The following is a 27,200-nucleotide window of genomic DNA, read 5'->3' on the forward strand; positions in this document are numbered from 1 at the left end:
ATGAGTCTCTTGCAAAATCGTTATGTCAGAGTAATGAATTCTGACGATACCTTTTTCATCGCAGGTGTCATTTCCACAATCTGAAAATTTTGAACGCTTGGGCCGAAAAAACGATCCGTGAATTGAATCTACTAAACAAAAAAAGATAGTCGTTCATGTCTTAGACAAACAATCATTTTGATCAGACACTATTCTGTACAATTTTGATCACGTTTTAATACTTTTATGTCCGAAATTGTATAAGAAATGAAGCCTAAAGGCAATACAATATTTAAATGAACCACAGGAATATAGGCACAATACATTAGTGCTGATAAACTGCTTCCAAAAAAATAATTGATTTCGCCCAGGATCGAACTGGGGACGTTCTGCGTGTTAAGCAGATGCCATAACCAACTAGACCACGAAACCAATTGATGTTTTGTGAAAATGCTAAACAGATATATTAACAGTGTGCTTTAACATTTCAAATAAAGTTGTTGGAAAGTACTTTGCTAAATGTTTCTCAGTTTTTTTCTCTGTGTGTAAAGAAAAATCCTCACACTTTGCCTGGCGCAGAAGGACTGCCCGCGCTTATTTATATATAAATTTATGACTAACGGAAGGGGACGGGCCGAGCTAAGACACTTGGTGCGTAGCTGGGAGCTGTTTTAAAGTTTTTTGTATATATTATTTATATAGTTTTGCCCCTTTAATCAAACGAATCTACCAAAAAAAAAAGAAAGACACGTGGTATGTATCTACGAGCTGTTCTTGGTTATTTAATGTTTTCTCGAATTTTATTTTGTTGTTTTCTTTTGCATTTTTGATTTTCAGTTCCATTAAGGTATAAGGAAATTTAATCCAACGTATGGCTGCCGAGAATCCCGATAAAACCGGAATGTAAATTAAATCAATGCCCCCAGGAATCCACAAATCGGATTGTCTTTTCAAAATAAACTGCCAAGAAGATCTTATTTAAACTATCACCATCAACTTTCCAGCCGTAGTTCAAGGCTATACTTAAGTGTCAATCCACCAGACCAAATTTGAGGGCTCTCTACAAAACAAGAAGACTAGCCAGTGGTGCCTGACTTGAAGTTTGGGCCCTCATTAAGCCATACTATCAGCTTATTTTGTGAAATATAAACCATCCTTTCATATGGTGATCGTGGCTTTTCAGTGAAAAGATATGTTTTAGGCAACAATGCTTTCAATACCATTGAAAGTGTGGCCTGTTTGGTCTTCAAGTTTTTCGGCCAATATCACAGACTGTTGTGGCGATGTTTTGGTCAACAGATCGTCTTAGTCTCCTTCAGTCACTAATTTGAAACTCTTGATCTTTTACATTTGTTAAGGCTTGACCCAACTGAGTTTAAAATTACTAAGTCTTAGTTCTCGACTCTTGTTTTGATTCATACTTACGGGTCACTCTAGACATACTTGGACAGCGAATGTAAATCTTCTATATGACGCTACTGTAAAATTGTGGGGAGATAAACATAAGGCTGAGGCATATGTTGACTCGAATTTGATGCTTTTAGTTTTCTGGATTTTTGGAAGCTTCTCTAGTGCCATAAATATAGTTAATCATAAATCTGTGGGCTTCCTAATTTGGTACTTCTGAAAGAGCCAAGTCTCCCAGTTCCGAGCAATTAAGTGATAAAATCTGAATTGTAAGACGCTTAAAAATTTATCAAAAGCTGATAAACTCTCTGGTTTCATTTTCGTAATAAACAGAGAAGCGTAAGAGTATTTAAAATTGGTTCACCTAGTGCTTTCGGCATAAATATAATATCCAGCAGTGCCAAAACTTGAAAGCGGAACATTTTGTTTTCTTGCGTAAACCAATAGCTTTGCCTCATGCCCATATTCAGGGATGCTAGACAGACGGTAAAGGGTGGGTTCCATGAGAATCTAGCATTTTCTTATTGATCAATTCTCATAAATGTTATCTGTAGTTTATATAAACACCCGTCCTTAGAAAACAAATCAGTAAGGTTTTCAGATGAAGCTTTTTTCTTACGACATGCATGAAGAGTCAATCAACAGAGATTGAGTCCTCGATTTGAGATTCGTTAATTGCGGCAAAGCTTGATTAAAAAAGAGTTAGTTTATCAATGTTATATTTTCTGAAGTGAAAGATAGTTTGCGAATCCTAAGGTGAAGAAGAAAACCCTAATTTTCGCATATCTTTCAGCTTTGAAACATAACTAGCTTTATTGGCTATTGTGACCCGCTTCTCAAGGAGTAATGTACATCCTGGTTACATACAGAATATTAGCTATGCATGGACTGCTTGAATTTTGTTTTATATCTTTTGTCTAGTCTTCTAAGTACAACCAAGCATTTTTCTGAAATACTAGGCCAAGAAAAAGGAATGAGTGTTTCATAGGTAAGTTAGATAGTTATCGTATCACGTTCTAAGTCTTCAGGAATTGAGCAGTCAAATGGAGGTAGCTTCACTGAGAGCGGAGAGACAAAATAAGCCATGATACATGATATCTCATGTTTTAAAAGCGCAAATGAGGTTTCTTTCAGAGCTGTATAAATTACGGACAATGAAACTTGGTTTTGTGCATTAAAGTTCTTTTACACGAGAAAACCAAACATATGGAGAAGCATACAATTCTCTTCACGACACCCGGAGCTCCAACTTACATTCCATTGTTGTAGTGTTCTTTTCATTTACGAAACCTCACCGTACTCGTGGCTCTACAATCTAGGAACGCGTATTATCAAGCCATAAACCTGTATGTTCCCGTTTTGCCAAAACCTTTTGCACCCAAAAATTATGCACTGTCTTAATCATTGCCTAGTTCCTAAGGCTCCTTCTGGTAGAGCTTCGATCTGGCAACCTCGCTTCAAAAGCTGTGGACGTCTCGCGCACTCGGGAATTTACTGAACATCTTGGCAAGGCTCGATCACCGATTTTCCATGCTGTCTAATGCTATGAGCCCGTCTACTATATTCTTTCTCAAAAATTGGAAACATTCAAACAAGGAAAAGAAAAGCATAGGTCTACGATCCGAACGGTGCACTGACATTGCTTGCTCAATTGCGGGCGTCGCGGTTCACGTTGTTCAAGCTTTGCCCGTCCACAGAATAATGAAAGTCACAGAGGTTCTAAGAAGAAATTTTAAAAAGAAAATCCGAAATGGTGTAGTCAGATTCAAAGGGAACAAAACAATATGTTTGCAATGTCTCGGGCCATGCAGTGCCTTGCCTTATGGGCAATCATGCGCCTCTCACCAGCGTGGGTTTTTACCCGTCCAAGTCTTTCACGATACGAAACCCATAAATTTCAAAGGACTCGATTACTCGGAACCCAAAATACCCTTGAAATGGAATTCAAAGCATATCTTGTGTCTCATGGCCGGACCTGGTGGGGCAACCTGCACACAAGACCAATCGGCCCTATCTCCCAACTAGTTGCGCCTCAATTGCCAGAGGCCAACCTCAAACTACAAACAATATCCAACAAAACATGAGCAGTGCTCCAATAGGTATGTTGAATTCGCACCCCTAATGACAAATCACAAGAATCGGAGTTTGGACCACTTGCGCCTCTTTTGCATTTGCACCAAATGCATGGCCAATTTCTCGCACACATAGCGTGCTAACATCACTCTAGTTCTAGACCAGGGAACCGGGTTCGTCAAGATCGGCCGGGCTGGAACCAATTTTCCTGACTACACATTCCCCTCCTTGGTCGGAAGACCCATTTTGCGGGCCGAGGAGCGAAATGCGTTGGTGCCTGACAACATCGAAATCAAGGACATCATGTGCGGGTCCGAGGCAAGCGAGGTCAGGTCGCTTTTGCAGATCAGCTACCCGATGGAAAACGGAATCATCAAGAATTGGGAGGACATGGAGCATTTGTGGGATTACGCTTTCTACGAGCGCATGAAGGTGCCGATCCAGGGCGAGAAGATCTTGTTGACAGAGCCTCCTATGAACCCTTTGAAAAACAGAGAAACCATGTGCGACGTCATGTTCGAGAAATACCAGTTTGGCGGCGTGTATGTGGCTATCCAGGCCGTATTGGCCTTGTACGCACAGGGCCTAAGCTCTGGTGTGGTGGTTGATTCTGGAGACGGAGTCACGCACATTGTGCCGGTCTACGAATCCGTGGTTTTGAACCACTTGACCAGGCGCTTGGACGTGGCTGGCAGGGACGTGACGCGTAACTTGATCAACTTGTTGTTGCGCCGCGGATACGCGTTCAACAGAACCGCGGATTTCGAGACCGTGCGCCAGATCAAGGAGAAGTTGTGCTACGTATCTTGCGACTTGGCCTTGGACCTGAAGCTTGCAAATGAAACCACCACCTTGGTGGAGCAATACGAGTTGCCGGACGGCCGGGTGATCAAGCTCGGGTCCGAGCGGTTCGAGGCGCCCGAGTGCTTGTTCCAGCCAAACTTGGTGGATGTCGAACAGGCAGGTGTAGGCGAGACCTTATTCAACACCATCCAGGCTGCGGACGTGGACATCCGTACGTCACTTTACAAGGCCATTGTGTTGTCCGGCGGCTCGTCGATGTACCCGGGCTTGCCTTCTCGGTTGGAAAGGGAGTTGAAGCAGTTGTGGTTGACCCGGGTTTTGCACGGAGACGCGTCGAGATTGGACAAGTTCAAGGTCAGGATCGAGGACCCTCCCAGAAGAAGACACATGGTTTTCATTGGAGGCGCGGTTTTGGCAAACATCATGGCCAACAAGGAGCACATGTGGATCTCGAAACAGGAGTGGGAAGAGCAAGGCCCACGGGTGTTGGAGAAGTTAGGTCCCCGCTGATCCAAGCCCGAGGCCAGCCCATTTGACTGGCGATCAGACATGAATAAAATTATTGTAAGATTGCACTATTTCCTCGCCGGCTGGCGGTGTCTGTAGTGGAAGGCGGGCCATGTGCCGCAGCCTTCATGTAGATTGGACGCATGGCTGCATGCGCCCCAGTGTCTATGCTAAATTGAGGTCTTTGATCTGACCGAGAATGGTGTCGACGAGCTCGGTGTAGGTTTTCTCGTCGATGCTTCCGGGATGCGTGTTCCGCTGAACGAACGTGACGGCATTGTGCAACAAGTCTTTGACAAAGTGCTCGTCCACTGCCTTGGGCTTGAGAAAGTCGCAGTGAAGGCACTCTTCGACCGTCCACCTGTCACTTGGATTCCTCTCCAAACACTTTTTCATCAAAGTTATGGCGCTAGCAGGAACACGCACCCCGCCCAACCCCGTTGCCGGGTACAGCACCTTGACCTGTGGGTTCATGATGGCCATGATCCTTTGCTGTCCAGAATAAGACGCATAAGGCGGCCGGCCGTAGATCATCTGGTATATGATGCAGCCACAGGACCAGATGTCAGAGGGCCTCCCCACCCGCCAGGTCGTCGCTGCATTCTTCGCCAGAAGCGAAAGGGTGGAATTGACCTCCACCAACGCCTCTGGCGCCATGTAATTGGGAGTCCCGATTTGTGAGTTACGATATATGTTGACAGTGTGATCAGGCACGGCGTTTGCAATACCAAAATCAATGATTTTCAAAATGCCGTCGACGAAGAGAAAGTTCGCAGGCTTGAGATCGCTGTGCACGACGCCAGCATTGTGCACAGCTTGAATACATTGGAAGACTTCCGAGGCGTGGAACCTGACGAAGTTCGGATCAAGTTTGGTGTCTAGATACATTCTCTTCTGGAGAGCATGTGCAAGGTCTAGATCGCCGCATTCCATGAGTAGGTACAAAGAGCCAGCACTGGAAGCGTGGTCAATGAGAGACACGACCCTCGGCTCGTGCTTTAGCTTCGTCAAGAGGTCGATTTCGCCCTTGAACCCACGCACACACGACTCGTCGAACTGGTCGAAAGAGACCTTCTTCAACGCATACGCCTTTCGGTCGGAGAGCGAGCGCACCTTGTAGACTTTGGAAGTGCCGCCTTTCCCGAGCACCTCAAGCTTCTCGTACTGCTTCGAATTGAGGTAGATGACCTTTTTACCCCTATCCGCATCGACGTGGTGGGCGCCTGGCGCGGGAGCGCCGCCAAAGCCCTTTGAGGCTGCGTGATTTGTTTGGACTAGCGGCGTGAGGTCTCGTGATACGGTACGAGGCTGGGGAAGGGGGTGTTCGGCCTGATGCTCGGGGATGTTCGGTCGGGGTAATCTGGGTTTCTTAAACCCGTCAGGGCCGCGCAGGGCGTTACGCACGCCGGCGGGCACTTCGTTCAAGGGCTGCCTGCGCTGAAAAGGCCGGGAAAAAACGTATCCCGGGTCATTTTCTCGGTCTAGTTGGCTTTGGGGAGGCGAGAAATGGGGGCTCTTGGTGGGTCTGGAGTTGTCGACGGAGCCCGGCGAGCGCACGCGCCCAGCGTGGTTGTGGTGGCCTTCATCACGGGATGGAGACGAGGCCCCTTTCAACCGCTTGAGTGACTTGAAAAAATCGGAGTCCATGGAGAGCGGCTTCCGCACGCCAGAAGTGTCTCTGACATCGGTAGCAGCCGGAATCAGGGGCGGCGACTCCCGGTGTCGCGGGCTTGGCTGTGGGTTGGCCAGCTCGGGCTCTTGGGGTTCTTGTGCTGGCATTTCCTGGGGCAGAAGGGACATGGCGAGGGCCATTTCGGAGGCCCGTTTGGGCGGGCCAAGCGACCGGAAACGCCTGTTGAGGCGGGACTTGCGCGCCAGGGACCCGTTGGAACACGGGCGCGCGGCCAACAGCGGCGGCCCGGGCTCGCTGGACGAGGGTCGCGTGGATATATCCACGTCCGGGCGCGGGGAGCTCAATAACCTGTGTGGCGCCACGACAGGAGCCGAGCCGTTTTCGACAGCACGTGGGGCGGTGGCCAGAGCGGCGGGCAGTGAGCCTCGCGCAGCGTCGCCTAGCCAGGGCCCATTTGTGCTTCCGGGTCTGGTCGTCAGGAAGGCTTCCGGGTCGAGTCTGGGGCCGCTGGCGTCGGCCACCGGGAGGGTGCTGCGGCTGACAGCAGGCCCCGGGGGGCTATCTGTGTGTGTGGCGGAAAAGCGGCCGGTTCCGTTGGAATGGTCCGTGCCGTGGGAATGGTCCGTGCCGTGGGACGACGCGCTGTGGAGCTGGTCCCAGGACGAGCCTGCCAGCACGGACATCGTAGGCGTGAACCCGGCGGGGCTGAGCAGCGAGCCGTGCGGGGAAGCGATGGCTGTGCGTGGCGCCAGCGGCGATTGCCCGGCCGCCAGAAGCGACTGGGGGAGCAGCTGAGGCGGGCTCTGCCCGGCGTCGGGAGGGCGCTGGAAGTGGGCCGCGAGCTTCAGTTTGAGCGAGGCCCGCAACGCGGTGTTTTCGCGGAGCTTCCAGCGGCCCGGGCTGGCGGGCAGAGCCGGGTCCGGGCGTGTTTTCTGGGCCGCGTTGCTGCTGAAGACGGCGATGGAATAGGCGCTCATGGGCGGCGGGGCGAACGTCGCGTCGTCCTCCGGAAACACGGGCCGGCGGCGGTTTTCGGGCGCGGGGCCGCCGCTCGGGACTTGCATTTCATGTAGCACGCGAGAAGTGGAGCGGGCGGCAGGAAAACGGGTGTCTGGCGGGTCTGGGCCGGGGCGAAATGGGGAGTTTTCTGGCGTTGGCGTTTGGGGCCGGTGGTTCGGGGCCGAGGATTGTAAACAAGCGCGCGCGACGCGCAGAGCTCCTGGCTGGCGGGGCGGTTTTTCGGGGCGGCTTTCGCGGGTTTCCTGGGGCCGCGGGCAGCGGCGAGAAAAAAAAGATATGGGCCCGCGAAAAACGGGGCCGCGAAAAACGGGGCCGGCTGCAAAAAGGGGCCAAACATTGAGGGGGCCAAAAATCGAGGGGGCCAAGAGTCGAGCAAAAATGGCGCGGCGGCGGCAAAGGGGCAGCAGATAACAGCGGCAAGGCGGCTGGACTTGAAAGGCCGGCGGTGCCGTGAAAGGCTGAAAGAGGAGTAAAAAAAAATGAGTCTTCTGAATTCAGACTGGCAGCTTTTCGGCTGTTTGGAGCCCTGTGTATTAGTAATGAAGTCAAGCTCTGGGGCTGTATTCCAGGCCGTGTTCTGGGGAGACGACCAGACCTATTTTGGGACCCTTTTCGGGGCCATATTCGGGGCCATATTCGGGGCTTACTATTAAAATTGAAAAATGATACCATAATGTCGACCGATAGGGTACTTTTCTGCCCATACAGGGCTTTTTGGCCATGTGTCGAGGTGTCCCCAGGCCAGTGTTGAGAAACGTCGAGTGCGTGTTGGCTTGGTTATTTGTTGGCGCGAGTCGCGCCGCGGCACTGGAACTGGCCCAAGGAAGAACAGAAAATGAGAAAGGAGGAAGGAAAGGAAAGGAGAAAAAGAGGAGAAAGAAAGGAAGAGGAAAGTAAAAGAAGAGACACAAACTGGGGAACCGAAAAAGAAGAACAGAAAAATAAACAGTAAAAGAGGGCAGGAAATAGAGGAAACGGAATTAGGAGGAGTAGAGGACGAGAGGACAGGAAAAACAGGGAAAGGAAAGGACAACGGAAAGGAAAAAGACGAAGAGATCAAGCGATGAAGCGATAAAAAATAAAGATAAACAAGGGTCTGGGCTCAAGGCTTTTTCAAAGAAGTAAAGGAGAGATGAGATAGTGCCAAAACAGACCAGGGCGGATCTGGAGGGACAACTAACAGAGCAGATAAACAGTGCTATACCTACGCACCCCAAGCGACAAAGGTGACAAGAGACATCTTAGTAGCAGACACTTGCCCAAAAAAAAAAAAATTGTTCAGAGTAGATGAAAGAGGTACTACAACTGTTTATGATTGGTGAAAGGACACCATGAAAGGATACCATGAAAAAACACCATGAAAGGACACTATGAAAGGACCCTATGAAAGGACCCAATGGAAGGACACAATGAAAGGACTCCATGAAAGGACCCAATGGAAGGACACAATGAAAGGACTCCATGAAAGGACACTATGAAAGGACACTATGAAGGAACACCGTGAAAGTACGTTATGAAAGGACTTCATGAAAGGACCCAATGGAAAAGACTCCGTCCAGCAGCCAGCACCCCGCGCGTGCCCAGACACCAGGTCAGGCAAAAAGACAATGTCATCTACAACGAGCAAACATATAAAACGACAAAACACGACACAGCCGACAAAACGCCACCCGACGAGAAGCTGGCAAGGGCATGAAAAACCACGCGACGAAAAACACCCCTGAGCCAAAGGCAACGGCGGCCCGTCTTCTGCCTACCCATACTGCCCAAACCCAGGCTTCCGCGCCCAGCCAGGCCCCCGCGGGGCTCCAGTGATGAGATCGCGCGGCCCCATGCACGTCACCGCCACCCAGAAGATCGCCCCCAGAACCACCTAACCAACACACACTAAACACCCACAAACACCCGCAAAATCACCCAAAACGCCATCCCCGCCATCCCCGAAAATTCCCTTCCCTAATTTTACACCCCGCTTCGCCACAATCCCCTTAGCTCCGAAGACACGCCGCTCCCCGAAATGCCCGGCGCTTTCCCGCGCCAAATTGGGCCCGCGCTGCGCCCGCCCAGTGCACCAACTGGCGCCCGGTCTTCGCGCGGCGCGCGGCCCCGGCCCTAAAAGAAGACACCGCTCGCCGCCCCATCGTCTTCTCCCACCAACCCTGCTTTCTCCGTTCCGCCTCCCCCACATGTCCCGTTTCGCCCGCCAAACCGCGTTCGACGTCGACTACGCGCCGGCCCGCATCTCCAAGTGGCGCTCGCCCACCACGGGGCTCCAGCTCACATACATCAACCAGCCGTCGCCCATCGTCAATGGGTACTTTGCCGTGGCCACGGAAATCGCAGACGACTCCGGCTGCCCCCACACGCTCGAGCACTTGGTGTTCATGGGCTCCAAGAAGTACCCCTACAAGGGCCTCCTCGACAGCTTGGGCAACCGCTTTTTCTCGTCCACCAACGCGTGGACCAGCGTGGACCAGACCGTGTACACGTTGTCCACTGCCGGCTGGGAGGGCTTCCGCACCTTGCTCCCCGTCTACTTGGACCACTTGTTCCACCCCACGCTCACCGACGACGCGTGCCTCACCGAGGTCTACCACATCGACGGCAAGGGCAAGGAGAAAGGCGTGGTGTTTTCCGAGATGCAGGGCATCGAGTCGCAGACCTGGTTCGTGTCCTACTTGAACTTGCAGAAGACCTTGTACGCGGAACGCTCCGGCTACTCGTCCGAGACCGGCGGGCTCATGGCTGAGTTGCGCCACTTGACCAACTCGCAGATCAGAGACTTCCACCGCGCCATGTACCGCCCGGACAACCTCTGCGTGGTGATCACCGGCTCCGTGGACGAGGCCGAGCTTTTGGCCACCATGTCGGCTTTTGACGAGCAGCTCGCGCCGTTGCCTGGCACGCTGCCCAGGCGCCCGTTCGTCGACTCGCCGCACGACTTGCCCTTGCCGCACACCGTTGTCAAGTCCGTGCAGTTCCCCGACGACGACGAGTCCATGGCCGAGTTGGTCATCGGCTGGATCGGGCCGGAGAGCGGCAAGCTCTTGGAAAATTTGGCCGTGGACATGGTCGGCTCGTACCTCGCGGACTCGCCCATCTCCTTGTTCAACCGCCACTTGGTGGAGGTGGACGAGCCTTTGGCCACGGAGATCGACTACGGCACCGACGACTTCGTGCGCACGGGCTTGAACTTCACTGTCAGCGGCATCCCCACGGCGCACTTGCACGCCGTCGACGCCAAGTTGAAAGCTCTCTTGGAGGAGCAGACGCACCCGGAGCACTTGGACTTGAAGTACATGACCGAGGTGGTCAACCAGCAGAAACTCAAGTTCGTGGCCCAGACAGAGCGAGACCCGGCTACGTTCTCCAACATGGCCATTCTGGAATTCATCTACGGCAACCCGGACGGGCTGGACTTGCTGAAGTGGACCAAGAGCTTGAACGAGTTCGAGGTTCTCTCCACGTGGACTGCCGAAGAGTGGTGTGCTTTGATCAAGACCTACTTTGTCAACAACCACCCGGCCACCATCTTGGGCGTGCCGTCCTCGAAATTGAACCGTGCCATCAAAAAGGCCAACAAGGACCGCAGCAAGGAAATCAAAGCCAGGTACGGCGACAGCGGGCTCGCGCAGTTGGGCGAGAAGTTGCAGCTTGCGCAAGCTGCCAACGACAAGCCCATCCCCGACGAGCTTCTCACTCAATTTGGCAAGCCGGACCCGTCCAAAATCGAGTTCATCAAGACCAAGTCTTTTGCTGGCGGTGCCAATGAGGGCCAGTTCACCGAGTACGAACAGACAGGCAACTTCCACGACGTCATCCAGAAGGACCTGCCCGAAAACTTCCCGTTGTACTTGCACTTTCAGAACTTTCACTCGCAGTTCGCCACCATCCATCTATTGATGTCCACTACGTCTGTGCCTGAAAGGCTTTTGAAATACTTTGCGGTCCTTGAAGAGATTTTCTCAATGTCTATCCAGCTCCCCACGGGTGAGTACATTCCCTACGAAAAGGTGATCACGGAACTCAATAACGACTTGATTGAATTCCAGTTCGACAATGGCATTGAGAACCAGTTTGCCGAGCTCCTGAGTGTCAAGGTCAAGTTCGAAAAATCAAACTACAAAAAGTCGATCCAGTGGTTGACCAACGTCTTGAAGTACTCTGTGTTCGAGGAATCGAGAATCAAGATCATCATCGAGAAGATCGTAAACTCCCTCGCGGACAAAAAGAGAAACGACGAATTGATGATGTACTCTTTGCAGTACCGTACTGTCTACACTGATGCGTCCATCAGAAAAGCTCAGGACTGCATCAATACTGAAGAATTCTACAAGGAGCTTCTTCAAAAAATCAAGGAAGGAGGCTTCTCTGAAATCAAGACTGACCTCGAGGCGATCCGCGCCCATTTGTTCAACGTACTGAACATGAAGGTCTTTGTGGTGGGGGGAGCAACCAGCATTGAATCCCCCGTTTCATCTTGGACTCAATTTGTGAAAGAGTTCGAAAGCAAACCTGAGTCTTCTTACTTCTCTCTTGAAAACATTCCCAGAGCTTTTGAGTTCAAGACATCCATCGGTAATCAGTGTTCGAAGAAAGCCTTCTTGGCAACGACTCCCGCCAGTGAAACCACACACTTCATATCTTTGACACCTATTCCAACGGACTATTTGAATGAAGACATCTACAAAATCGCTCTTGCCAGCGAGTTCTTGGGTGGTGTTGAGGGTCCTTTCTGGAGAGCGATTAGAGGTACTGGATTGGCTTATGGCGCCAACATTAGGAGACTTATTGAGTCAGGATACTTGTCATTTTCTATTTATCGTGGCGCTGATGCTCAGCAAGCATGGATCACGGGAAAAAAGATCATTTCGGATTACATTAGCGGTGAGCTCGAAATTGACGCAATCAGCATTGAGAATTCCATCGCGGCCATAGTAAATGAGTTGGCCAATGCCGAAGCAAACTCTTATGATGCAGCTATCAACAAGATCACAGATGAGATTTTCAAGAAAAGAGGCTCAAACTACGTTTCGGACTTTTTGAAACAGTTGAATACTTACACCAGTGAAGATTTGATTTACATTTTGAAGAAGTATTTCCTTCCTTTGTTTTCCTCCGAGAGCTCGCTTATCTTTTCGTGTGTTCCAACAACAAAATATGAAACCTTTTCAAAATTCTTGCATTCTCAAGGATACGAAGTCTCCGTTGAGAATATCAATGCTTCTGCGATTCTCTCTGGCGACAGTGACGAAAGCAGCTGTGAGGAAGGTGACTCCAAGGGCGAGAGCGAACTTGACGACGATGACACGGAAGATGACTCTCAAACTGAAAGTGAAACGGATGATGATGAAGATAGCGGGGAAGATGAGTGATTCACCCATTTATAGAAGCGATTTGTTGCAATCCAGAACCTCTTTACTCCAAAACAACATTTTTGTAGACTTGTGCCTCTTCGTCCTGCGTGTCTTTCTTCAAGAAGTTCACGTAGGCGGACATGGCCTCACAAACCAGTGATTGGACACGGTCCACGGACTTCCACCACTCATCGCTTTTAATACCTTTGCATGCAACCCACTCCGCGATGGTATAGAACCTCAAGTCCCAGTCGATGTTTCCAAAATCTTTCGTGTAAACCCCTACCTTTCCAAGATTTCTTTGACGATTCCAATCAAAATAACCATCGCTGTGTGTCGCTAAGATTGGGTTGACCTTGGGTCTGTGCACATGAAGGAAGAACACCTCAGGCTCTGGAACGGCATGCGTCAGGGCGTGGAATTCCTTCACCAAGTCTCTCGTGTATTGGTTGTCCTGATTGAAATGCATTCTCAGGTCATATCCCTTTATCATAAGCCATTCCTTCCACAATTGATCGTAGGTCATGGAGGTATTGGGATCATACTGAACAATTGTGGTCTCTTGGAAGAAGTTGTCTTCTCTTCTAAACCCAGCTAGCCATGTTGCGCGCTCAACCACATGGTAAGGCTCTTTGAACACATGAAGAGCAGGAACAAAAGTATCACGGTCTCCATCCCCTGGACTGCCCTGGTAAAACATGGACCAGTAGTGAGACTCGCCATACATATTGTAGTAGAGAGCCAAGAGGAAAGAGCGGTAATGTTTTCTTTTCGAAAAGACCATTTGACCTGTTTCCGTCGAGATGTGATTTGGAAGCCCGTCCAAATCGTGGAAATGTACGTGGTCTCGGCCCTTCTTGAAATACTCCGCAAAATCCTTCCCATTTTCCAAGCCGTGTCTCTTGACAGGCTCTCCAGCCTTCATTCCGGCGATTTCATAATAGGTGGGTGAGATGGTTCTCTGCCAGAGATCAGGCCACAAAAGAAATTCTGTATCCAAGTACGCCTTGCAAGTCAAGAGATGATCCGGGTTTTTCAAAGGCATGTTGTCTGCGTCTAACGCGATCACATGGTCAAAAGATGTCACCAAAAGCCCTAGGATCTTTAGCTGGAACTTGGTGATTTTCATTTCCTCCACGATGTCTTTCCCAATCTCTTCCTCAATCACCAAGCATGTATAGTTGAACTTGCTGCCTAAGGTGTCACAGATGTAAGAATCATATTCTTTCATTGAGTTCAAGACAAGCTCTATGGGAAGCTTGGAGCCGGTCTCTCTCACCTGCACGATCGTCGTGAGGGCACCAGCCATGTACGCCCCGCCTCCACTGATGACGATTCCTGCCCCATTGTACACATTGGGCGGTGGCGTGCTCATTAAGAGCAATTTCTTCACGAGAGCCTTGTGATTGGAAGAGAAGTCTGCTTTCCTCTCGTTGGAAAACTTGACACGTGATAACATGTTCTTATCGTATATTGTGGTGTGTGTGGCGAAGCGACACCCTTGAATGAGCTCTCCTCTTTCTTGCTGTGTGATAGGAGGCATTTTCGGCGCAAAACTTTGTAGAAGGTCCTTCATCACGAATTTGAACCAGGTTTTACGAGATGCTAGCGCTTCTAGTTCGCCAGCAACCTTCTGCTTGAGCTCGTCCTTGCCATTTTCTTTCGTGAGCACCAGATCCAACGACTCCAACGCAATCAAATCTTTTATGAGAGCCTTGTTTTCGGCGTAGTACTTCAGTTTCATCTCCAGTAGAAGTTCGTAGTTGATGCTTCCCAATTCAAAGTATTTTTCCGTGACATCCTTTTCAACGGCATTACGCACTTTTGGCTCAATGGTTTCTCGGTATTTTTCTTGTGCACTTTGTTTGATTTCGTTGTAGAGCTGGTTGGAATATTTTTTCTCGAGGTCCGCCTTAACTTCAACTAGGAGCTCCAGTTTCTTGGTTTCGAGGATCTCGTCCTTTAGAGTTGCAAGGTACTCATCAGACATAAAATGGTCGATGACTTGGTCAAGCCCTTCTTTTGAATTTCTGATGCTGGTACTTTCTTCATTGTGGACCACAAAGAGGAGATTGACGAATATTATTCCCACGAGCAATAGTCCCACGGTGGTTCGCGATGCAAGAAAGTTAAACACCATTTTCTTTATCTTTGGTTCGAATCTGCAATCTGATAGGCACCAGAAATAAAAGCCTCCGGAATTAGAGGTTGGAAATGGGGTGCTGTGTTTGTGACTACCGGGGCAGCTATTCTTATTTAAAACCTTTGGTTCTCTGCCTTCAGCCGCTGAAGTGACGCGGTTTCTTGATATTTCACAAAATACCACCGGATCTTATTTGAAAGGCTTTGGGCAATTACACTATATCTGTCGTTTGCACCAAGGAAATGGCTTCTGGTACTCAGTATCTGCAGCTATGACAAGTCGATCCCAGGGATTAGGTGAGTATTGAGAAGACAAAAGATATTGGGAAAGCCGGCTGGGACTGGGAAGTGATGAACGAATATCAAGAGATCCAAAAAAGCGGATGATGATTATGTATAAAGGTAGTAGATATGAAAATAGCCTGGAAGGAAGAAGGGCGAGAATGGATACAGAAGAGGCCCAGAAAATGGGATGGCCCAATTTGACCTCTCTGCGCTATCCAGTGTGTCTGCATGAAGAACGGGGCATCTGCGTCAATCGGGATCTGCACGCGCGAGGATGCGTGCATGAGAGAAGATATTTACCAAAAACAAAAAAAAAAAACACAAGATTAGGTGAGCGACGAAGTGTGATATACCAGACAGTCCGATAGCAGGGGTTTTGCTAATCATGGTTGACTTTACTTGGCGCTTCTGGCTGCTCATTGAGCCTCTGGCTCTATTTTTAGAAGCTCCTTAGAAAATCCAGTGAAGACAATTTTTTGATTATGGATGAAAGTGTGAAAATGGCACAGTCACTTTGTGTAATTGCTGGCCAGCATTCCCTGCGAATCATGGGCCTCCCTCTGGACCCTACGTCATTCTGCACATAAACCTACTAAGCAAGCTTCCCGAGCGCAGTTTCTGGCTGAATGGTTCAGACAAGATTCTCGTTTATATAGGGCATACTGCCAAAAGTTCACTGCACATGCAAAGTCCATCAGAACAAGGAAGAAACTCACTAACCAGATGATAAGTATGAAGATCGTATACAAACTTGGCGCGTGCACACTTGATCCCTACCTGCATATATTAATTCGACTATTACGAGCTTGAGCTGACATTATGCGTGTTAAAAAGTCGCGCTTTTCAGGGCGGCATGTAGCAAGCTCGGCCTCGGAATTTTTCTACTCTTGTTCTAAATTTGTTTTGCCATGGCATTAGAGAAAAATGGTGTGTGCTGGCAAAGCAAAGTATTTTGTGTTTCTGGAAATCTCTAAGCGAAAGCCCATTCCAGAAACCTGCAGCCCAACAATACTGGATCTGGAGGCGGAAATGAGTGCGTGCCACGTGGTCCTTTTTAGATTCTAGACTTGAAGGCCTTAATATCGTTATCACACCACAGCGTCCAGCCGTTGGCCCTAATAGGAAAAACGCGCTTATGTGCAGGTGTGAGTTTGTATGTGTCTTCATTTCCCAGCCTCTACATACAAGCCAAGAATGCATTTCAGGCCTTGCCGCATGTTGATAATGACCGACAATCGATACTCGACAATCAGATGGATTGTGTTCCAGTGTAGGCCCAAAAAAGAAATCTGGGGTTCTGCTGCCTAACTCTGGACCTGTATTTGTTCGTGTCTGGCACTTCTCTACCGTTTTCGAGTTGATCATGACAATGTTCTCAATGATGCACGGCTTGCTTGAGCCGTACTGTTAGATATTGTTTCCGTGGATCTTTTTAAAAAAAATCAGAATATTGCCACCATATATATTTCGGCTCGTGGAGTGCCGAACCATTTCCGAAGCCCGAGATGAACTCAATTGTGTGTTTTCACGATGAATTGTGAACGCCTTTGTCGTGTGAGCTCAATCGTGTGGCCACCCAACTACCACCGCTAAAAAAAGAGTCTCGACTTCACTGGTACTTTTTGGATTTCTGGTCTAGGCAGTGAGGCCTGTCAGTTTCTGCCTCAGACGGTGAGATGCATATGTGAATTTGCATCCGCCACAACTGTATTATCTGTCTCTAGCTACTGAAAAAGCCGGAAAGATGCAAGCATTCACTTATTTCAGCCGAGGCAAGATTTTGTGTCAAAACTCTTGACCTCAGTCCCAGGAAGAGCGTTTTGAAAGTCTGCGCACCAGCCAATACAGCCCAATATATCACCATCAATATCCGCGAGTAAGTAGCTGGGCCTCAGAATTGCACGAGTTCTTATCTTTATTCTATTTGTTGTAAGCCGTACTGTGTATATTCTGACTGCACTGGCTGGACGTAGATATATCTGATCCATGCGATTATATAAGTGTCCAATGCCGCATGCTGTGGTGGCCCATATATAAAGGCTTTTCGTATAGATGCAAGTCATACGCAGCATATCAAAAGCACATTGCCTTATCAACACCAGAAGTCCATCGGCATCATGCAACAGTTTCCGAGTCGTTCATGGGTGGCCGCAAGATAAGCGTGTCGTGGGTGCTTGATTTAATCTCGTCAGAACTCGCGCTAGAAATAGGTCGGCCGATACTTCGAGCAAGTGATTCTCGGCGACAGCGTTTGCTTTCGTCCCCCGGGATAATCTACTCTTGCAAACAAGCAGCCACAAGAAATAGCCCCGTTTGGAGCTGCTCTTTATAGGATGCTCACAAAACGCGCTCGCAAGGACTGGAGTCTAAGAATGGGCACAGTCCCCCGACATTAATATACATGCCATGAATATATACGGTTCCAATCAAACACACAAATCAACACAAAAAATGTCCCGGTTGAGCATACACAATACCAATAAATTCAAATAGTTGAAAGCTACTGCGCCAATACATACACCCAGTGCCCATAAAGGCAGCCGAGCTCAAATGTCCTACACTACGGCCATGGCCTGTAGCCGGCTAATATATATGGTCGGCCGCGCGCAGCCATACTGGCCGGCCCATGTCCAAAATCCACCCAAAGCTTACAAGATCCAAACAACCGACACTCACGGCTTCTTGGAAAACACCGACTCGCAGACATGGCGGCCAAGTTCCGAATCGAGATATCCGGCTCGCTTCCTGCCTTCTCCGATAAATGCATCCTTCCCCCATCGCTTCTTGCAGAGGCGGTCGCGTCACATGACCAGTTGCCCCATCCCATGGTGTTTTCTCTCAACAACAAGGTTCTCGTCGGAGTGAGAGAGTTCACGGCGCCTGAAAACACCGTGTTGGTGCCGCAGCAAATCGCGGCCCGGCTCGGGTCCGATGTCGCCTCGTGTGAGTTGCAGAACACGGTTCCCAGAGCGACCTCGTTGCGCATTCGCCCGGCCCAATTCTACCCCCATGTGACCAACTGGAAATACTACTTGGAGTCGTTTTTGAGCACCCAGTATACGACGCTCTCTGAAACGCAGCGATTTTGCTATACCGATGCGGTTGCGGGCATGGACGTGGAGCTTGTAGTGGAGGCTGCAAACGCACCTCTGGTATTAGTGGTGGACACGGACATAACTCTCGACGTGGAACCCCTCAACGACATCATGGCCGCACAGCAGTTGCACCATGAGTCTGAGATGCTCAAGTTCGACGACATTCCCGAAATCACGGCGGGCGCCACGCTTGAGGTTGAGCCGTTGAACAAGACGGCACATCCGCGCATATACAAATTGGATCTTCTACGGTTCCCCCACACCGCGGCTCTCCAGATGACAAGCCCAGACGACCCGTACAATTCGGACCTCCTCTGCAGTCTCGACAAGCTTCTCAACTTGGACAACTTCATGTGGAGCACGATGGCACAAGACTGCGGAACCACGCTCCTGAAGTCGGTGGTCATAGACACGGCGAGCGATGTCATCTCCAACTCTCGCCTCAGAGGCCCCGGCCTGGACAACCTATGGCTCTATGTGGTGCCATTCTGCTGGGAGCACAAAAGCACGGTGGCCATAAGTGTTTCCGATCATCTTGCCGTCGACACGGCATCTGTGGAGGACTCGGCCAATAAAGCCAAATGCGCGAACTGCCACGTTCAGGTTGAACACAGCAAGTTGCAGTTGCACGAGGCGTTCTGCTATCGCAATAACGTGCGGTGCTCGTGTGGGCAAGTATTTCCAAAGCAAGTCCCTGCCACGCACTGGCACTGTGACAAGTGCGCCGATGTTCACGGCGACTCTGCCCTTTTCAAGTTCAAGCACGATCGCCTATACCACAACCAGCCCTACCGATGCGACAAATGCACCGACAAGACAGAGCACGAGACGTTTCTCGCCTTGGTGCAGAACCACAAGGCCGCGTCGTGTGCCTCCAAGTTGCACGAATGCCAGTTCTGCCACTTGGTGTTGCCGCAGGGCGAAAGCACCTTTGAAGACCGCTTCCTAAACTTGACCCACCACGAAAACGAGTGTGGCAACAAAACCGCGGAGTGCTACCAGTGCGGAAAGGTGCTCCGCAACAAGGAACTCGCGAGCCACTTGAAAATACACGAGTTGGTCAAAGCTGAGAGAAACGCCGAGTCGTATCCCAAGTGCGTGAACGCCAATTGTGCCAACGCCTCGCTGCTGCCGCAAAACCCCTTGGGCTTGTGTGAAACATGCTACGGGCCTCTTTATTCCAGCACCCATGACCCCAGCAACACGAAGCTACAGCTGCGGATCGAAAGAAAGTACGTGCTCCAGTTGACAAGGGGGTGCGGCCATCTGTGGTGCCAGAACCGAGAGTGTGCCAACGGCAACGAGAAGCTCGGCCTCAAGGAGGCATTGGCGCATGTGAAAGCCGACCTACTTCCCAAAATCGCCTCTCCCAGTCTCCCGATCAATTCCGGGAAACGCTCTTCTACATCCAGCAAGCTCTGGTTCTGTGTCAGCGAAAACATGCAGAGAAAGAAGAAGTTCGTGGATCTTTTGGTATGCGAGGGGCAGTACCACGAGAACATGATCTACAGAGCCGTGGCGGTGCAGGGAATAGACGGTGCTCAAAGCTGGCTCATGCAACACGCTGCATGATGGACTTGTGGAGAAAGGTGCTCCAGATTTCGATGGGCCTGCCTTTCTCGGGCCTCCCGCATGTACGGTGCATGATGGGGGCGTGGCAAAACTTTAATGGGACCTTGATGGGTCCGTGCCTTAGTTTGATATGAGGCATGCTTTAAGCTTGTAAGTAAGTATTGCTTAGTCAATAGACTGGAACTTACTACGCTAAAACTAGGGAATTTAAGTCCTTGATTTCAAAGTTTAATATCATAGTTGTGAACGCAAGCCGCAAATCTAGCATTTCATGAGGCAATCCAACGTGAGGCACATGCTTGTTTTTAAGTAGTTGATGACAATCGTGCGTTATCGAGAGATTTGAACACAATTCTACACACCAGAACGGATTGGGTACTCTTTGCTCAGATCCAGATGTTGGCAGTCGTGGATAGACATGAGCCGAGGGTTTTCACAGAATATAGAGCGACACTTGCGTCCGAAATGACATAGGCTGGGTCCGAGAGATTGTCCTGTAAAACTGTACCAACTGTCAGGTGTTGCGACACATGGAATCACAGTATAGACCTCCGAAATTAGTGGCGCGGCAAGCGTCCGTCAAATGCAGAAAATCTTCCATGTAGACCCAATGGCCTCCGAAAGTGAATATCGACACAGGCCTCAAGATACTAGGCAAGCCCAGGAGTTCTCCGACGGCAATATCAGAAATTAAACGGAGGGAGATAAGAAACCCTATTCGCGATAGACAAGCAAACGCGACATTGTCTTGCGTATGAGCCCGCGCCGCCTTATCGCCCAAGCTGGGCCCGATAAGGCGCGGGGTCTTATGACGTATTTTCTCGCCCGCCCAGATCTAACCGCAATACAACAAGCTCCTAATCGCCTCCATAATAACTATAATGGAATTATAAGATTCCAGGGAAATAACCCAAACAGGCTGGGAGTCGAGTTTCGCGTGTACAAACACCCACAAGACGCGTACACCAAACATGGCTTCGGTGTTTTGAAACAAAAATTTTATATGGTAGGTTTTGACTCGTGGGCAGATAAAAAAAAACACCCAAAGAGAGAGCCGCAAGTTGGTGGCGGTGCATGAGTGATGAGTTCTTCAAAGGCTGTTGCATCTTGAAGAACGCTGGGAATAGCCGCAGTGATTTGTGCCCGGAGCGTCGTCTACACACTTCCTAGAATCTTCCGAAAATCCGCTAAATATCTTTCCTAGAAAAACTCCTAAAACTGTTCCAAAAGCCCTGTCAATCTCTTCCAAATTGGTTTATCTACTAAGCGCGCATCCACAATCCAGTATGCCAAAGAGCATATTCGAGGCAACAAAAGATACCAAGAAAATTGGAGAGTTGCAAGCTCAGGAAAATGCCCAGTATATCTGTGAGTCTCCATGAAACTTGGCTAATGACTCATGCATTGGCTCACCCTCCCACGGGCATCTGGCCTGGAGCGCCACGTGACGTAATGCCATGTTCGTTCATCTACGGTCTAGAAATAGACGTGACTTCTTCACACCGTTCCAAAGTGAAAAAAAAGAAAGAAAAAGCCCAGTATACCACCCTGAATGTTGCCTCCTACTAGTCAGCCAATGGGTCAAAAGTCAAACTTCCGATGTCTTCGCGTGTTCCAAATAAAGGGAAAGTCCAGCCACACAGTATCCAGCCACACACTCCACGCCGATGTCGCAGTTCCTGCACACAGCGGGCCACTTCGTTTGGTCACTCGTGCGCGACCCCAGAAATGTATAAAAGGCGCTTATCGCCACCAGTCCACCCCGCGCCCCCTTTTTTAGCAGAGACTTCTGGATCCCTTCTTTTTTCTATCGGTCAAAAGAAATCCACAGCCTCACCCTACAATTATAAAACCCGCCCCATCAGCCCGCCCAGCCCAAATTTCGCACCCGCTTCAACCGCTTTGATTTGCTGCTTTTTGCTTGTAAATTACATTCCCCTTTCAAGCTCACCCGTTAAACTGATCGAATGTTGCTTTCTCGCTCGGTAGCCCTTTCCATTTTGGCCTGTCTTGGCGCCAATGCGTTGACCATTCCAAATGTCGGTGACGTCATTGAGACCTTCAAAGGCACAGGCCTCCAGGACTTGAAACATGCTGTGGGCGAGTCTGCCAAGCACTTGAACGAGGCCGCTGGCTCTTTGGTGCCTGCTGCTGCCACCCGTTTCGCTGATTTTGAGAAGAAGATCTCCTCCAGCTTGGCTGCCCCATTCTTGGAGAACGAGCGCAATGTGATTGCTCACAAATACATTGTCGTTTTCAAGACCAATGTCGAGGAGAACATGGCGCAGTTCCACAGAGAATGGATTGCGGAGAGACATGCCCAAGACGTGGGCCAAACCGACTCCTCCGACTCTTACTTTGCCTCTATCAAGGACGCAAACGTCGAGGGCGGAATTTCGGACATCTTCAACATTGCCGACTCTTTGAGCGGATACTCGGGCTACTTCTTGGACTCGACGCTTGAGTGGATCCGCCGCGACCCCGCTGTTGCTTTTGTCGAGAAGGATTCCATGGTGTACGCCAACGAGTTTGACATCCAAAAGAGCGCCCCGTGGGGCTTGGCGCGTGTGTCTCACCGCAACCCTCTCTCCTTGGGAAACTTCAACCAATACCTTTACGACAATGAGGGCGGCGAGGGTGTGACCGCGTACGTGATTGACACTGGTGTTTACATTGACCACTTGCAATTTGAAGGAAGAGCCAAGTGGGGCAAGACCATTCCCACCGGCGACACCGACACCGACGGCAACGGCCACGGCACCCATTGCGCTGGAACCATTGCCTCCAAGGACTACGGTGTTGCCAAGAAAGCCGAGGTTGTCGGTGTCAAGGTGTTGAGGTCGAACGGCTCGGGCTCCATGTCTGATGTAGTCAAGGGAGTGGAGTTCGCCGCGCAGTCTCACCAGGCAGCCGTCAAGGCCAAGAAGAAGGGATTCAAGGGCTCCACCGCCAACATGTCGTTGGGAGGTGGCAAGTCTCCTGCCCTTGACATGGCTGTGAACGCTGCAGTGAAGTCGGGCATTCACTTTGCCGTTGCAGCCGGTAACGAGAACCAGGACGCCTCCAACTCTTCTCCTGCGTCTGCAGAGTTGGCCATCACTGTTGGCGCGTCGACCATCTCCGACGCCAGAGCTTACTTCTCGAACTACGGTAGTGCCGTCGACATCTTTGCGCCGGGCCTCAACATCCTCAGTACGTACATTGGCTCAGAGACCTCGACCGCGACGTTGAGTGGAACTTCGATGGCGTCGCCTCACATTTGTGGTTTGTTGACCTACTACCTTTCCTTGCAACCCGGAGCTGGCTCTGAGTTTTTCGTGTCGGACAAAGGGGTGTCCACCACGCAGTTGAAGAAGAACTTGATCGGTTTCGGTACGTCCGGTGTGTTGTCGGGACTTCCTGAGGACGGCACTCCGAACGTGTTGGCCTTCAACGGTGCGGGTCACAACTTGACCGACTTCTGGGCAGGCACGCACGAGGCACATGCGCCAAAGGCGGAGGGGACTTTCGCCGAGAAGCTCGACACCCTTTTGGCGGACGCCGACGAGATCACCAAGCAAATGGCCGAGGACGTCAAGAACTTGGTGGCGGGGTTCCACAAGGAGTGAGGCCGTTCCCTGTCTAGCCCTGTCTCTGTCGAGCCGGGAATGTCCGCCGCGGTGCACGCGCGCGCGCGTACTACTAAATACACACAAGAAATCTAAAGTAGCTTCCGCCACAGTAGCCCGTCCGTGGTGTGCCGCTGGATGGGGAGCCGCGTTCGTGGGGCGGGCGACGCCTGGCGTACATGGGCTACGCGAGAAGGCATTCCATGGGATTCGGCCTTTTTCTGGAGGTGCGGACGCGAGGCCCGCGCCTGTGTGCAGGCCGTGCCGCTCACTAAGCAGGCTCGCTTCAAGAACGGCGTACTACATTGGCAAAAGCACCAAACCCTCCCTTGCTTCTTCCTGCCCACGCCCCCACTCTGTATATACTCACCTGAAATCACCGCTCTGTCCACAATGTCCACGCCTGCCAAAAGAAGACTCATGAGGGATTTCAAGCGCATGCAGCTGGACGCTCCCAGCGGCGTGTCGGCTCTGCCTGTTCCAGATAACGTGATGTCGTGGAATGCTGTGATTATCGGCCCCGCCGAAACGCCGTTTGAAGACGGCACTTTCCGCTTGGGCTTGCAGTTTGACGAGCAGTACCCCAACAAGCCGCCGCTGGTCAAATTTCTCAGCGAGATGTTCCATCCCAACGTGTATGCCAGCGGCGAATTGTGCCTAGATATTTTGCAAAACCGCTGGTCGCCCACCTACGACGTGTCGAGTATTTTGACGTCCATCCAGTCGTTGCTCAACGACCCGAACATTTCGTCGCCGGCCAATGTGGAGGCGGCCAACTTGTATAAGGACCACCGCTCGCAATATATCAAGCGTGTGCGGGAGACTGTTGAAAACAGCTGGAACGAAGAGGACGACGATAGCGACGACAGCGACGAAGACGAAATGGAGGAGGATGCCTGATGCGCGGGCAAACCGGCCGTTTTGGGCATTGTCCTGTGTGCGTGGTGTCTTTGGCACGTGCTGAGCGATCTGAGGTGTTTGGTGTAAGGTGTAGTTGAGGTTTCATTGCGGCGTCTGTTGGTGTCTGTTGGTGTCTGTTGGTGTCTGTTGGTGTCATTTGATGTCATTTGATGTCTCTTGATGTCTCTTGATGTCTCTTGATGACTTGGTGTCTTTGATGATTTGATGTCTTTGCTGACTTTCTGACTTTGATGTCTTCTATGTCTCCTGATGTCTTTGCTGACTTGATGTCTTTGCTGACTTTGCTGTCTTTGCTGACTTTGCTGACTTTGCTGTCTTTGCTGACTTGATGTCTTTGCTGACTTTGCTGTCTTTGCTGACTTTGCTGTCTTTGCTGTCTTTGCTGTCTTTGCTGGCTTTGCTGACTTTGCTGTCTTTGCTGACTCGATGACTCGATGTCTTTGCTGACTTGGATGACTTGATGACTGGTCTCCTTTGATCCCGCCTCTTGTCAGACATCGTCAGGTGTCTTTCGCATCGGCCTGCCATTTTAGTCCCCTCAAATCCTTTTCGTCTTCCAGGCATTTCTCTAAATCCCTTTGGCCCATGCCCGCCTGCAATCCCCGCGTTCGATTTCCTTCGGCTCAGATTCCATCATGGAAACACAACACCAAACGCAGCCCGCAAACGCCTGCCTTGCTGCCTGTTCTCAGAGCACACAAATCCGACTGGTGGACACGAGGCGGATCGATGCTCGACATTGAATGTGACTCACTGGCCCAGACAGGTTTGTAGACATATGTACCAGCATCACAAAATATACACCTCCTTTGCATTGCACCGTAGCCTCCACCGGAACACGGCTCCATTGAGAGTTCTCCAATGCTTCGCCGGATCATCGTAGCACATCGCAGCCACTGCACAAGCTTTCCAGGCGCCCCGAGCCAAGTCCGGCAACGCGACACCATTAGGTATTCCAACTTTAAAAGATAGAGCATTACAACATTTCATTAACTTAATATTAGAACCACTAGTAGAGAGTACAGGTGAGATACATAGTTCTGGTGTTAGACCTAATAGATCCGCTAAAAATGCTATAGCTTATTTAGGTATGACCAATAAGATGCTAAATGTATTGAACAAGTAGTTATATTTAAGGCGTTGAGTTAAAAATGTACTAAGAAGGAACTTTGAAACTTCTTAAGAGATTTGAAAAAAGAATAGTAAAAAATTAAATACAATAAGCCCGAAAGCAGACGTTCTATTCATCTACAAGTGTTGATTAAAAAGGTTAATCAATGACTGAATAAGTGGTTGTAGCAATAACCGATAAAGATACGTGAATTGAAGTGAAAGACAAATCTGGTTTGTATATCTATATTAACTTATTTGTGATAACCACATCCAAATAAAAGTAGAAAATGAATACTTAAGTTTTACATTTTATGTACTAATGTTTATATATAGCCTGTATTTATAATCATAAAAGCATTTAGAGAAATGTAGAATTTTTAAAACATTTTTATTTAAGATATACAAATCAAGATGATGTATAATACTATTAATAACATATAAATTTAATGACCTTCTCAAATATGATATAAATCTCATGTTTGTTTTTTACTTATGACATCTTATGTGAGTCATATTTTTCCTTAGATAGAATAGAAGGATTAATGAAGATAAAAATATAAATCATAAGGTATATATAACTTTACTTTACGATATATGACCTTAGATGGTCTATGTACAACAACATCCAGAATGTCGCATTGCAATCACATTGCAAACGCAAATCGCAGGGCTCGGAAACCGCCTCCCCGTCAGGGACATACAAAGCCAGTCCAAGACTCTCTGTCTGTGACCGCCACGCCTGGATTTCCCCTGGCTCACTTCAACCAGAGATAGTACCATTTGCGGGCCCTAGCCTTGGCCAACGCGGCCTCCTTCTCCGCGTCCTGCTTGAGCTGGAGCTCCCGCTTTTCGTCCTCCCTTTGCTTGGCATACTGGTCAACGGAAATATACTCCACGGGCTTGCCCTCCTCTCCCACCTTCTTGTCTCTTGCCAACGCAAAAACAATGACAAACGCAGTGATGTAGATGAACGTCTTCGTCACCGGGTCCGTTTTCTTGGTGTCGAACTGCGACTTTCTGACCTCGGTCTCTGCGAGGTACACGGGCTCTAGCTTGTGGATTTTGTCGCCGGGGCTGGGGCTGGCCGTTCGGATTTTGGAGGGCACTGTGAAGGGCAAATCCCACGGTGCGTCCGGCGAGTTCCACTGGTGGAAGTTCTCCCGCACGCCCCAGTTTCCATACGCTATGTAGTACCCTAGCCTTTTGTCCTTGTCGGTCAACTTGGACCACTTCCCGTCAAATTTCTCCTGGAGTTCCTTGGCCACCTGGCCCTGGTGGACCACATTCAAGGTCCCAAATACATACGGGTTCTCGAACACAGGGCTCGAGTCGATGGGCTGCACGGCATCATCGTTACCCGAGGAGAAAAGCGACCCCACTTCTTTGAGCGAGCTCATGGCGAGTTTTGCTGCCTCGAGCTTGGCCTCTTGTGGTGTAAGTTTCTTTCCGTTGACCTGGGGCACGGCATCCTGCGGCTTCTGCAAGATGTTTTGCGTGGTGAAAAAAGATCTGTTCTTTTTCAACGCCTGCTGCAAATGGCGACTGTTGTAGCCGCCAGTGCCACGGAGCACCGAGTGGGGGTGCAGTTTGTACATCTGCTCTAAAACGAAGATACTCCAGAACTGGAGGCTGGAGCTGCGAAGTATCGCATTGGGTGCGACTCTGCATCTGCGCCCATGGGTCC

General features: G+C 49.9%; 7 protein-coding genes and 1 non-coding gene across 8 annotated transcripts; 4 read left to right on the forward strand and 4 right to left on the reverse strand.

Annotated features, from left to right (window-relative positions):
• Window positions 1–337: 337 nt before the first annotated feature.
• METBIDRAFT_t80 lies at window positions 338–411 on the reverse strand. The gene has a single exon. It is a non-coding gene; the product is annotated as a tRNA-Val (tRNA).
• Window positions 412–3,466: 3,055 nt separating this feature from the next.
• Window positions 3,467–4,773, forward strand: ARP2 (actin-related protein 2; the record flags this gene model as incomplete). The annotated part of the gene is made up of 2 exons (XM_018859330.1): window positions 3,467–3,485; window positions 3,614–4,773. The coding sequence occupies 2 exons, from the start codon at window positions 3,467–3,469 to the stop codon at window positions 4,771–4,773; spliced, it is 1,179 nt and encodes a 392-aa protein (XP_018713313.1).
• Window positions 4,774–4,944: 171 nt separating this feature from the next.
• On the reverse strand, window positions 4,945–5,949 carry MPS1 (serine/threonine/tyrosine protein kinase; the record flags this gene model as incomplete). The annotated part of the gene is made up of 1 exon (XM_018854793.1): window positions 4,945–5,949. A coding segment is annotated over one exon (1,005 nt), but the record flags the coding sequence as incomplete, so codon positions are not given.
• Window positions 5,950–9,378: 3,429 nt separating this feature from the next.
• On the forward strand, window positions 9,379–13,157 carry METBIDRAFT_93347 (uncharacterized protein). Its single transcript, XM_018859357.1, has 2 exons — window positions 9,379–12,624; window positions 12,906–13,157. Exons 1-2 carry the CDS (start codon window positions 9,610–9,612, stop codon window positions 12,912–12,914), a joined length of 3,024 nt encoding a protein of 1,007 aa, XP_018713315.1. The 5' UTR covers window positions 9,379–9,609; the 3' UTR covers window positions 12,915–13,157.
• Window positions 12,872–14,383, reverse strand: MNN26 (Mnn26p; the record flags this gene model as incomplete). The annotated part of the gene is made up of 1 exon (XM_018855169.1): window positions 12,872–14,383. A coding segment is annotated over one exon (1,512 nt), but the record flags the coding sequence as incomplete, so codon positions are not given.
• Window positions 14,384–21,748: 7,365 nt separating this feature from the next.
• Window positions 21,749–23,875, forward strand: METBIDRAFT_93446 (proteinase B). Its single transcript, XM_018859360.1, has 2 exons — window positions 21,749–23,383; window positions 23,516–23,875. Exons 1-2 carry the CDS (start codon window positions 21,842–21,844, stop codon window positions 23,576–23,578), a joined length of 1,605 nt encoding a protein of 534 aa, XP_018713317.1. The 5' UTR covers window positions 21,749–21,841; the 3' UTR covers window positions 23,579–23,875.
• RAD6 (E2 ubiquitin-conjugating protein) lies at window positions 23,876–24,382 on the forward strand (the record flags this gene model as incomplete). Its single annotated transcript, XM_018856761.1, has 1 exon — window positions 23,876–24,382. The coding sequence occupies one exon, from the start codon at window positions 23,876–23,878 to the stop codon at window positions 24,380–24,382; it is 507 nt and encodes a 168-aa protein (XP_018713318.1).
• A 1,889-nt stretch (window positions 24,383–26,271) lies between these two features.
• Window positions 26,272–27,111, reverse strand: METBIDRAFT_38502 (uncharacterized protein; the record flags this gene model as incomplete). The annotated part of the gene is made up of 1 exon (XM_018857013.1): window positions 26,272–27,111. One exon carries the CDS (start codon window positions 27,109–27,111, stop codon window positions 26,272–26,274), a length of 840 nt encoding a protein of 279 aa, XP_018713319.1.
• Window positions 27,112–27,200: the final 89 nt, after the last annotated feature.

The sequence above is a fragment of the Metschnikowia bicuspidata genome (assembly GCF_001664035.1).
Source record: "Metschnikowia bicuspidata var. bicuspidata NRRL YB-4993 chromosome Unknown METBIscaffold_1, whole genome shotgun sequence".
Lineage (NCBI taxonomy): Eukaryota > Fungi > Ascomycota > Pichiomycetes > Serinales > Metschnikowiaceae > Metschnikowia > Metschnikowia bicuspidata.

Bases quoted from the DNA above. Each gene is read 5' to 3' on its own strand.
- METBIDRAFT_93347 (XM_018859357.1), top strand. From the start codon at position 9,610: ATGTCCCGTTTCGCCCGCCAAACCGCGTTCGACGTCGACTACGCGCCG.
- METBIDRAFT_93446 (XM_018859360.1), top strand. From the start codon at position 21,842: ATGTTGCTTTCTCGCTCGGTAGCCCTTTCCATTTTGGCCTGTCTTGGC. The intron at 23,384-23,515 runs GCCGAGAAGCTC...GTCTCTGTCGAG, and splicing joins CAAAGGCGGAGGGGACTTTC to CCGGGAATGTCCGCCGCGGT.